We start from the raw sequence: 12,944 nt of genomic DNA on the forward strand, positions 1-12,944 counted from the left end.
CAGAAATTTGGCTGTTAAGGGATCAAAGTTCAACAATTTGACCTTTGAGATCTCTACTAAACTCCTCTGGCAATTTTGGGTCTAAACACTTGAAATTTTAGATATAGGTTCCTTCGACATGGATCTAACTTAATAACTTGATTTGAGCTCAAAACAATAAATTTTAAGGGGTCAAAGTTAACAAAAATTGACCATTTTTTCTTTTTTTGCTCAACATACACCTCGAAACACCCGGGCAACGCTGGGCTGAAATGCTAGTTAAAATTAAAAAATAAACTAAGGGACAGGCAATTCTGGGAAAGAAGCTTTGTTCATGGAATCTGCATTTAGATTTAGGCACAGATAGAGAGTGGGGGAAATCGTATATAGTGGTTGAAGCTAGTCAAGTGTTTTTTTTGTGAAAGTTTGGCAAGGCGGGGAGGAGGGAGCCATAGATTGGAGTTCAGTCGAGCACTTGCAATGAAAATAAGGATAGAACAGAGACAAGCTCGCAACGTCCTTTATATAATGCATGGTATTAGCTACACAAACTCAAACGTTAACTCCAAAAGCTTAAAAAAAAACAAGTGAAGCATGCATGGTCCCCCGTGAATGCACAGTGAACGAGGCATAAAAAATGACTAAGTTCAGCATTTGCCCCCTCTCCCCCATTTTGCCCCAAAAGTCTCCAGGGAACGTCAAATCCTAGTGAAAATGAACTGTGAAGTTTTAGGCTTCAACAAATGTAAATTTGAGTTCTGCACCATGCAAAAAAAAAGAAATGACCAAGTCCATCACTTGCCCCTCCCCCATTTAGCCCCAAAAGTCCCCAAGACCATAACATATTTAAATTTGAGTTCAGCACCATGCAAAACTGCTAAGTAGGCATACACAGAAAATTTTGGACAAATATGGTAAAATAGTCCCAAAAGTGGACTGTTTTTATTAGCCCTAAAAGAGCCCCTGGGTCACATCCAAGAGTTATTGCGAAGTACAGACAAACAAAATTATACAGAAATCAGTTCGTTACAACTTTTAAGAAAGTTTTATAAAAATCAAAGGCAATAATAATAAGCACAAAAGTGTCAATTTTAGCCATTTTGACCCGAAAGGCTCCCCTAGGGAGGGGAGCAACCGGAGTTTTCCCCAAAAATCTGTTCTGTTACTTTTTTATTCATGTCATGTTTAATGTTTGTGCAAAATTTCAAAAAATTCCAAGGCGTAGTTATTGCGGGGACCAATAAAAGGGACGATTGTTTATATTGATTGGATTATTGTTCTCATCTTGAGTTTTTATTGTGTAACGTTCTTTGACCATCTTCATGTTGGTTGTTGTTTCGAAAAAAAAAAAAAGAAAAAATTACTAAGAAGACTATGCTTAGATTTTAATAACATTTGGGAGCCTCTAATTATAGAAAAAGAGCAAACATTGTACACCCTTAAAAATTTGGTGATGGAGGAGAGATAATCCCCTATTGAGTTTGACTAGAGTTGCCTTCCCTTTGTCAACCAATTTTTACACAAATTCGAAACTATAACCATAAAATAGAGACTAACTCACAGCATACGAAAAGCATATACGGAGTAACTTTTCTCTTTTCTTTTCCAAACAACAACCAGCATGCCCGAAGACGGTCGAAGGCCAATCCGACAGGAACGCTGCACAAATAACACTCAGGATGAGAACAATAGTCCGATCAATACAAGTAATATAAATTAAAGGGACTTACCAGCAATGACCTGTTTACCCCGACCTTTACCGTCTTTGGCTCCTTCAATAATACCAGGCAAATCAAGAAGCTGAAATGGAGAGAAAATAAACGGTAAATCCAGCAAAGAATAAAAGTGAACAATTATATATTACTTGGAGGAGAGACTTTGCCCGGTCGTAAAATACGCTTAAATATATTTTAATTTGTCCAGATTTCATATATTATAGAGTCATGATTTCAAAAGAAGAGTCTTATATTATTATAGTGTCATATATTATTATAGAGTCATATATTATTATAGAGTCATGATTTCAAAAGAAGAGCCTTATATTATTATAGTGTCATATATTATTATAGAGTCATATATTATTATAGAGTCATGATTTCAAAAGAAGAGTCTTATATTATTATAGTGTCATATATTATTATAGAGTCATATATTATAATAGAGTCATGATTTCAAAAGAAGAGTTATATTATTATAGTGTCATATATTATTATAGAGTCATATATTATAATAGAGTCATGATTTCAAAAGAAGAGTCTTATATTATTATAGTGTCATATATTATTATAGAGTCATATATTATTATAGAGTCATGATTTCAAAAGAAGAGTCTTATATTAGTATAGTGTCATATATTATTATAGAGACATATATTATTATAGAGTCATGATTTCAAAAGAAGAGTCTTATATTATTATAGTGTCATATATTATTATAGAGACATATATTATTATAGAGTCATGATTTCAAAAGAAGAGTCTTATATTATTATAGTGTCATATATTATTATAGAGTCATATATTATTATAGAGTCATGATTTCAAAAGAAGAGTTTTATATTATTATAGTGTCATATATTATTATAGAGTCATATATTATAATAGAGTCATGATTTCAAAAGAAGAGTCTTATATTATTATAGTGTCATATATTATTATAGAGTCATATATTATAATAGAGTCATGATTTCAAAAAGAGACTTATATTATTATAGAGTCATATATTATTATAGAGTCATGATTTCAAAAGAAGAGTCTTATATTATTATAGTGTCATATATTATTATAGAGTCATGATTTCAAAAGAAGAGTCTTATATTATTATAGTGTCATATATTATTATAGAGTCATATATTATAATAGAGTCATGATTTCAAAAGAAGAGTCTTATATTAATATAGTGTCATATATTATTATAGTGTCATATATTATTATAGTGTCATATATTATTATAGAGTCATGATTTCAAAAGAAGTTTTATATTATTATAGTGTCATATATTATTATAGTGTCATATATTATAATAGAGTCATGATTTCAAAAGAAGAGTCTTATATTATTATAGTGTCATATATTATTATAGAGTCATATATTATAATAGAGTCATGATTTCAAAAGAAGAGTCTTATATTATTATAGTGCCACTTTGAAGTAGGGGGCTATTTGTTTGGGGTGAAAATTGAATTATAAAAAATAAAAAATTGCACAGAGTGGCATTAAAATTGGTGCGCAGGTTGTTGTCACCAGAATAAAAGGTCCTCTGTGTTCACGTTGCACAGGACCTTGTATGATATTATTTCTATTTACTTTCCTCGTTTACTGTGAAAATGAGATAAACGCCACCCCTGTCACAGGATCATAGGTAAACTAAACCTGGGTTTGTTGTAGACGCATACACTAAAATATGAAACATGGTAATATGTTAAAGATTGTCTTTGCGTCCTTTACTTATTTATTTGTTTAATTGTTTAATTTACGATTCTTTTTACTTTAAATTTTTTGTGTTCTTACATACGTGTTCTTACTTATATGTGTGTGTGTGCATTCTATTCTTACCCAGTTTCTTGCACAGGACCTTCTGGATACTGCAAACACTGATTCTGAATTTCTGAACACTATAACTGGAGATGAATCATGGATGTACGGGAACGACCCAGTGTTAAAGATTTCGCGTTTGCGTCCTTCTTATTTTATTTATTTACTTCTTTTACTTATTAAACGTTAATTTAACGATTCTTCTTACTTTATGGTAAAGTCTGCGTGTTCTTATTAATACGTGTTCTTATCTATATTGGTGTGTGTGTGTGTGTGTGTGTGTGTGTTCTATTCGTACACAGTTTCTTGCCTTGAAGGGTCTCGACATGTATGCGCAAATATATAATGTGTACATACCTGCTTGCCTTGTCCAGCGGATGATATCTTCTTGTCACTGGCTCCATCTCATGGGGAGCGGTACTTACTGCTGCAGATGCATCGATAACACAAGACGGATTGAAGCTTCAATTTGTTTCATTAAAAAGGCAAGTCTATGTCTCGAACCAATGGTTGTCAGAGGAGAGACCCTAATGTCACGTCTGCTTCATCTGCAGTCCAAAACCAACTCTAACCCATGGTCGCCAACCGGAAACCTACGACCACAATTCCTGTTACCCCTAATTTCCGGTGCATCTAACTAAGTTGACAAAAGGTAACTTGAGTTTGACGACTGTCAAATCTAACCTTCTGTGACCCCACTAAACTGGCTGGTGGGAATTGAAAATATATCTACATAACTTGCTATTTCTACAACTACCTGGATAGCATTTAAGCTAGGATTACAAATCCTACAGACGTTGAAATGGATTGGTTGTTTTTGTTTTACGGCATGTCAACCCTTTTCAGGTTATTTAATGCCAAATCCAGTGATTTTGAAGGAAAGTTTTTTTATAGAATATATTTGTTTCTATTTAACCCATAGTTGGGACCCCAACAGGTACTACCACTCTGGGTCAGAGTGGACCTGGGAGCAATGGCAATTAAAGGGTGGCTCCACACTCCCCAAAGCCCGCAAGCTGGGGCCTCACCATCGGATATAGTTTAAGGTCATGTCCAGGACCCGTTGCAATGGAATACTTTGAATAATTGCAAGGTCGAATACTTTTAGACAGGCCTCGTAGAAATAAATGAAATAGTAAACTAATGCCCCTTTTGTATATATTAATCGAATTGTGAACAGACAGACAGACAGGACTACAAATTTATATATATAGATTAATTTTTCAAGTATTTCTAGCATCATCAGCGAACTTGTGAACGGAAATGATGGGAAGCTGACTCACCTGAATTTTAGCTCCCTTGTACCTGATCACACCCGGAACTGTGGTCAACGTGGTGAACTCATAGGCGGCCACCTCGGAATAGACTCCGGCCAAATTGCTAAGGAGAGTTGATTTGCCCACCGATGGGAAACCTGGAATGAATACCAACACGCGTCAATTTTTAGTCAACTTTTGGGAAAGAAATCTATACGAAAGAGCCATATTTCTGTCTATCCGGCTCGCATCGTTTATTTTATACTAGTGATATGATATTTTAATTTGTCCAAATTTTATATATATTATTATAGAGTCGTGATTTCAAAAGTAAAAAAAAAAAAATATTTGGGTTCCATCAGCTAGAATCGAAACCAAAAGCAAAACTGTAGTATTCAAAGCTGGTGATGTTACCACAGGACTAACTTAAATATATTTTAATTCGTCCAAATTTTATATATATATTATTATAGAGTCGTGAACTCATAGGCGGCCACCTCGGAATAGACTCCGGCCAAATTGCTAAGGAGAGTTGATTTGCCCACCGATGGGAAACCTGGAATGAATACCAACACGCGTCAATTTTTAGTCAACTTTTGGGAAAGAAATCTATACGAAAGAGCCATATTTCTGTCTATCTGGCTCGCATCGTTTATTTTATACTAGTGGGGTGGGGTGGGGGGGTGCCTGGGTGTAAAATACACTTAAATATGATATTTTAATTTATCCAGATTCTGTATATACTATTATATATGTATACATAATTATAGAGTCGTGATTTCAAAAGTAAAAATAAAATAAAAATTAGGGTGCCCTCAGTTAGAATCGAAACTGAAAGCTGGTGATGTTACCACTATCATCTCATCTCCGTCATCTTTCAGGACGCTTCACCACTGAATCTACACGACTTCTCCAGTTCTCTCGATCTCGCATGATAGTTTGCAGGTGGCAAACACTTTCCAATCCGGTGTCCTATAACAGGTTATCAATATAGGTTATTCTTCTTCAACCACAATTTGGGTGTCCATCTGTTGGTATCCAGAGAACTAGCTTGATGGCTTCCTCTTTGCTGTGCCTCATGCAGTGGCCAGCTACGCTCCTCCTTCTCTGCTGTACTTTCAGTGATACTGGTACTGGTGGTTTGTTTGTGTGGCTCCTCCGTGATGTATTAAGGGCCATCCTGAGCATCTGAGTGTAACAGCCAACTAGTCTCTTCTTCAGCGCATCTTCACTGTAACAAATACTTTTTTTTACTTTTGAAATCATGATTCTATAATAATACTAGACTGCCCGTGACCCATTGGGTCAGTATGTGATATTAGCTATGGAAGTCATGTATGAGCGTGACGCTTGTGACGTAAAGAAAACAGTTTTTTTGTTGAAATAACAGAAAAATTTCTATGAAAGTATATTAAAATGAAAAAAGAATATACATAGATTTCTATGAGTCGTTCTGTTTATTATAATTGATTATTTTTGAAAAAAAAATACCGTTACTGAATTATAAGTGGTTGACCATACTTATAGGTAAATGTGCACTGAACAGATACCATAATACTTATTATAGTTAAATTCAAATTTTGATATCTGTTTTTTTTTTTTACATCGTTCATTTCTGTATTACATTTAAGTTATTCTAAACCCCACTCTTCCCATGTTAAATAATAATTTCGAAATAATAACATTAATATTTCAGTGCGCAGGTTATGCGCTCATGCGCAACCGGATGTCGTAAGCCGGAAAGTGGGTTACATACATCGTTACAAGGTCATTTGAGTTTTATAATTATATAGATATACGAAATCTGGACAAATTAAAGTATCATATTTAAGCATATTTTATGCCTGGGCAAAGCTAGCTGCCCCACTCCCACTAGTTTAGAGTTGAGGAAAAAAAAACAATACAAAAAGGCATATCTTTCATTACTGCAACAATAATTTCAAGTCCAGAGTATAGAGTGGCAACATGAATAAATATAATTTGATGCTAGTCCACAACCCATCGTTATGAACAAAAACAAATTTTTATAATGTACATACCTGTGATGGAAAAAAAATATTGTACACCTAAAATCACATAAATTGATTAAGCAATTTTATTCTATGTTTCTGAATTTTTGAGATGAGGATTGATTATTCGTATCATTTGGATTCATCGGACTACAGTTCTCATCTTGAGTTTTATTTTCACAACGTTTCGGTCGATGTAAACTTTTTCAGGTGCATCTTGTCAAACTCAGGAATCGGGACAGAATTTTGAATGGAACCCTTTTATTTACTTCAAATGGATAGTATGTTCTTGTTCTGTCAGCCATGACATGAGAAGTGTGGCAATTACACTCCATTAACCTTAGAGGTAGGACATAGTTTCAGTGGTAGTAGGTACACTATGTGTAGTATCAAGTCTTCTGGAAGGACATTTGAAAAAACTAGCAATCCCTGATATGACTTGGGCGGTCTTAAGACCACTGCTATTGTTGATACCACCAATATCCTTAGGGGAAAAAGCCTCGTCTTTGAAGCTCCTGGTTTTGAGTCAGGATTGAGGGAGAGTCTTCTGAGAATGAATCCCATTTCTTTTCAGAGTCGTTATAAAACAAAATCAGAATTATCATTTGTACTCACTAGGAGTTCTCACACAGGTAACCATCAGAGATTACTTACTGACAAAAACTGGTAGTGTTTCCTGGAGTCTGAGTGACAAAACGTTTCCTCAGATATCCAGTATTATTTACAATTGATTTTTCCAAGTACTTTAACCATTTCACCACAGGTTTTTTTAAACGAATGTGTTTTCTAATGCTCTTTACCATGTTAAGAATGGCTTTCTAAAATCTCTCAAAGTTCCTCCCTTAACTTGCAAAATGGTGCAGAGAGAAAATTTGATTTTAAATATAATATTGTGATTAATGCAGATTTCCTATTTATTATAATACTAGCGGCGGGATGGGGTACCCGGCGTTGCCCGTGTGTTAAAAAGAGGTGTAAAAGAAAAAAAAAATTTTGGTCGGAAGGTAGGATTGAACCCCAAAGCCTTGACACGAAGGTGGAAACGAAAGCGAAAAAAAGCCAGTCACCTAACCATCTCGGCCACGAGGGAGAGGAACTGATAAGGGCGTCATATGAAGGTTTACGAAGCGAAATAAACAGGTGCGAGGAAGTGGTGTGGTGTCTGACCTAGTTTTGTGCTGCAGGCCAGATAATTCGCTTTCGCTTTTCAAAGACGCAACGAACTGATAAAATTCGGGCTAATTAAATACACACGCGACCCCCGTTGTTAAGTCGTAGTTATGATGATTTAGACGCGATATAAAAAGTTTTAAGTATGAGCGAGCCTACCCAGAAGGCCTGGGAAAAAAAGTCTTTCGCGGACATACACAAAAAGCAAACACACATACACACATTTTCGCTATTATATTTATAGATTACTAGCGAGGGGTACCCGGCATTGCCCGGATGTTTGGAGGTGTGTGTGGAAACTCCGGGGGGGGGGGGGTAAAAAAAAAATGTTTTGGTAGGTAAGGATCGAACCCGAACCGATGAGGCAAAGTTGTAAATTAAAGTGTGAAAAAAAAAAAAAAAAAGTGCGACGTTAACGATTGCCCCACCGCGAGATGCTAACGGAAACACGTTTGAATTTATTTAATTACTTGGATTTGGCAGGTGCCCGTTTTATTGAGTTAATGACGTCAAGTTTGCCTGCGGGATAGTATCATTTACTGCGGGAACGCTCCCCAAGATGTTATAGGAAAAAGACTAACCCACATGCGGCGAGCGACAAATGTTGAATATTTATCTTCCCGAAATCGAGAAAATTAAACAGATAGGCGAGCTTTGTTGTTAAGTCTGAGATATTACGATTTATACGTGATATAAAAAGTTTTAAAAAGTTTTGAAGCGACCGACCGCTTCTCTGAAAAAAGCCTTTTGTAGACATACAGAAAAAGCGAACACACATACATACATTTTCGCTTTTATATTTATAGATAATGACCTGAATTGTAACTATCACGGAAAGCAAAGAAATGCTTATATTCCAGGTCAGGGAGTTAGAATTGCGTAACGCAAAATAAAGATGAACAATTAAATATTTAAAATATTTACATTTCTGGAATGTCAGTTGATGTATTTATAAAACACGAATAACATAAACAAAAACAAAAAAAGGCTTCCTTCAGCCTTGACAGACTATGCTAAAACCCAAATATAAAATTTCACATGGGTTTGAATAACCTATATATTAAGTTTTATGTCTGTAGACCAAAAACTGACAGAGGAGTTTAGTATGCAAAATTTTTTTAAACAAATATACATACGCATACATAAATATATATAGAAAGAGTTTTGTGTTTACTATAATCTTTATACGCAAATATTACGCAAGTATAAATCATGTAGAATATCTGCATGAATATAATTACACGTAATAGTTAACTAAAGATGATCATCCCATAAGAAAACCGAAAAAACTAAGAGGGAATTCATTAAAATGAATGTTTAAAAGAATATGCAAATTAGCTAGATCTTTTGCTAGGTGAATGCAATTCCACAATCCATACATAACAAAGTTGTATTTCATTTTTTAAATAAATAAAAAAAAAGGGGTTTTAAATATGAATATCAATACACACACACAAAAAAAAAAATTTATAGGACAATAGATAAAGCCATGCTTACCTACAAAACCAATTCTGGCGTCTCCAGTTTTGGCCACATCAAAACCTTCACCACCACCCCCACCACCGCCTTTTGGTTCAATGAGCTCACGCCTTAATTTGGCCAGTCGAGCCTTCAGCAGACCCAAATGCCCCATGGTGGCTTTGTTTCTTTGGGTTTTGGCCATCTGAAAGACAAAGACGAAATATAAAGATGCAAAATACCTTTGGCATTTTAAAAATAAAGTAAAATAAAATTGGTATGTGGGGTTTAGGGCTAGGAGCATGAATATACTGGTTCTTATTAATTCCCGGCAGGTGTCAGATATGTTAAGTATGTATGCATATATATATATATATATATATATATATATATATATAATATATAATATATATATTTTTTTTTTTTTTCTTTTATTTATATATTTATCTAATAAAAACGCGAAAACTTTAAACTTATATCATTGAGCATAAAGAGCCTAATTAATTGTAGACGTATGTTTGAACTGCGTTGATATTACTCGTGGACATATGTGAGATGATAAATATGTTGGCTGGATACATTCTGTCTTTTTTTTGACATGTTCATTTCTGATGCTTGGATTGTATCTTCTGTTTGTATTTGTAATAATGTTTCATTATTGAATTGTATAATTGTTCATAAATTGGTTGACACGCAGATTTTTTTTCTTTTTCCTTTTTCTATATACTGTCAAATTCTTACTTTCTCTCTTTCTCTCTTTAACTAGATCTCATCATTCTTTCCTTTCCTTTCCCTTCTAGTCCTTATTCTCTTTATAATAACCATATATATCTTTTTTCTTTTCTTCTCCATATTATATATATATATATTTTTTTTTCTCTCTATTTTTTTTCTCTATTTCTTTCTCTATTCCTTTTTTTTCTCTTCTCAATCACTCTCTCTCCATTGTAATCTTTTAACTTTATTTAAATTGCCCCTCCCTCTTTACATTTTATAATTAAAGTTCTGTTTTTTAAGTTTTTTAAATCCAACTTTTAAAGAGTTCCTACCTAAAATAAAAATCCATTATTCATTGAACTTTTGAATAGTCAAGTCGCTGCCTGATGATATCTGTTGTTTGATTGAAACAAGTGGCTATTTGTAGCAGAGGGATGTGAGCATGTTTATATAACAATAAACAAGTAATATATATATATATATGTATTTATTTTTATTGTAAAATTTTTCATTAATAATGCTGTTTTCTTATATTTTATTTCAATATATTGCTTTACAAGAGAAATACTGAAGAACAATAAAAGTGATGAAACTGATCTTATATATATATATATATAAAATCACTAAAATAAAAGATAGAAACAAACTCCTTTTGTAAATCAGAGATATTATAATCTAGGGAGCATATAAAAAGTTCTAAGAAATGGTACCCCCCCCCAAAAAAAAGCCTTTGCCGGACATACAAATAAAGCACACAAACTAACACACATTTTCGCTTTTATATAATAGATATATAAAATTGATATATATATATATATATATACATTATATATATATATATATATATATATAATATAAAGCTGAATGTCTGTGTGTGTATGTGTGTGTGTCAGGTTACGAATAGGCTCCTATATGGTTGACTATTTTAAAAAACTCATTACATATAATGATAAAAGATGTATCGAGACACATGTTTGATCTGGCAGAACAGTGGTTCATTAAAATTGTGGGGTCTGCATTCGCGTCTGGTTCACAAAGTATGGAAATAAAAAATTAAAAAAAAAACGTTTACAAGTGTTTTTGATATAGATGTACATAAGAATACTTTGATAAGTATGTTTTAACTTAAATAGGGATGGTATAATAAAATTGTGGAGTCTGCATTCGCACCTGGCCTCCATAGAAGGGAAATAGGCACAAACTTTAATAAAGACTTTTCATATCTATCTGTGTAATAATAATTCATAATTATGTTTCTGTTTGAATAAATATGGTATAATAAAATTATGGGGTGTTCGTTCGCACCTGACCTCCATAGAATGGAAATATGTCACAAAGTTTAACAAGGTTTTTTAATATATATATATTAGCAAAAGTACCCATCGTTGACTGGGCTCAAAAACAGTCTACAGAACATGGACTCTGATTTATGAAAGTATGATAGGTTATGAAAAGGAAGGGTTGTAAAGAGATAGCTCCGAATTTGGGGGTATCAAAACCAAAGCAAAATATGATGAAAGTAAAAATAAAATAGATAAACCCCATAATTTATTATACCATACCTGTTCACACTGAAACACTTATCACAATATTCTGTGGATCTATATATGAATCATCATTATGCCAGATCAAACATACCCATTCCTGTGTCTTAATACATTGGCAATGTGCCTTGTTTGGGGTGAAAATGTAATAAAAAAAAAAAAAAAAAAAAAATGTAATCAGTTTTCTATAATAGTCATCATATAGGAGCCTATTCATGACCAGACACACACACAGACGTTCAGCTTTATATTATAGATATATATATATATATATATATGTATATAAAATCAATAAAAATATATATATCTATAAAAGTGAAAGTGTCTGTCTGTCTGTGTGTGCATGCGTGTCTGTCTGTCTGTGTACATTTCCCTACTCAATAACAGTCTACAGATTCGAAATTTGATATACAGGGTATGGAGATTTGGGAAAATCTTGGTAATCTGTTATCGTACAGAAATTTTGCTGTTAAGGGTTCAAAGTTCAACGATGTATGCATGTCTGCCTAAAACTTTCGACAGAAGCAACGGATTTTCACAAGATCAGTATCGTTTTGAAGCTCGGCCCTTCAGACGACAAATACCGAAAAATTGGCTAAAGACATTAATTTCTTCACCCTCAGCTGGGCACTTTTCTACAGAGAGGGGCCGCTTTTTTCACCAATATTTTCGAAAGTCGTCCCCTCTTTTCCAGCCTTATTTAGCTTTATTTCTAGCCTTAATTTAAACCTACATCACTTCCGGTTTCACAGTGGTCATAACAGCAAAGGCGTCACAATTTTTCCTCCTTCATGGTAAGGGTTCAAGCCTGCCCCTTTCTACAACCACTGTTTCTTTTTTTTTTTTTTGCTCAACACACACCTCCAAACACCCGGGCAATGCCAAGCATCCATGCTAGTATATATATATATATATATATATATATATATATATATATATATATACTAGCATTTCAGCCCGAGAGAGCGGCAGCAAGAGTGCCTGTCTGTGGATTTTGGCTTAATTGGTTTATTGAAGAAAAATTAGGCTTTTTAAGGGATTGAAGTGGCTCCCAGAAAGACTATAATATAAAAGCGAAAATGAGTGTGTGTGCATTTTTTTTTTGTATGTCCGGCAAAGGTTTTTGGAAAGTGGGGGGGGAGTCACTGTTTTTTTTAGAACTTTTTATATCCTCCATAGATTATAATATCTGCGATTTACGAAACAAGGTTATCCTATATCTTTTATTTGAGCGACTTTTATGTTACAAAATTTGCGCCGTGATTTCATTTCTCTATG

At 33.7% G+C, this 12,944-nt stretch overlaps 1 protein-coding gene across 1 annotated transcript in view; it reads right to left on the bottom strand.

Annotated features, from left to right (window-relative positions):
* LOC145269245 (developmentally-regulated GTP-binding protein 1-like) overlaps window positions 1–12,944 on the bottom strand; it is a 51,208-nt gene that overhangs the window by 14,337 nt on the left and 23,927 nt on the right. The window contains exons 2-4 of the mRNA XM_080124868.1: window positions 9,445–9,610; window positions 4,796–4,926; window positions 1,710–1,779 (exon numbers count right to left, since the gene is read on the bottom strand). Coding sequence (XP_079980994.1) covers window positions 1,710–1,779; window positions 4,796–4,926; window positions 9,445–9,610 — 367 coding nt within the window. The remainder of the gene's footprint in view (window positions 1–1,709; window positions 1,780–4,795; window positions 4,927–9,444; window positions 9,611–12,944) is intronic.

The sequence above is a fragment of the Euprymna scolopes genome, chromosome 45 (genome assembly GCF_053919585.1).
Source record: "Euprymna scolopes isolate OS-2025 chromosome 45, ASM5391958v1, whole genome shotgun sequence".
Lineage (NCBI taxonomy): Eukaryota > Metazoa > Mollusca > Cephalopoda > Sepiida > Sepiolidae > Euprymna > Euprymna scolopes.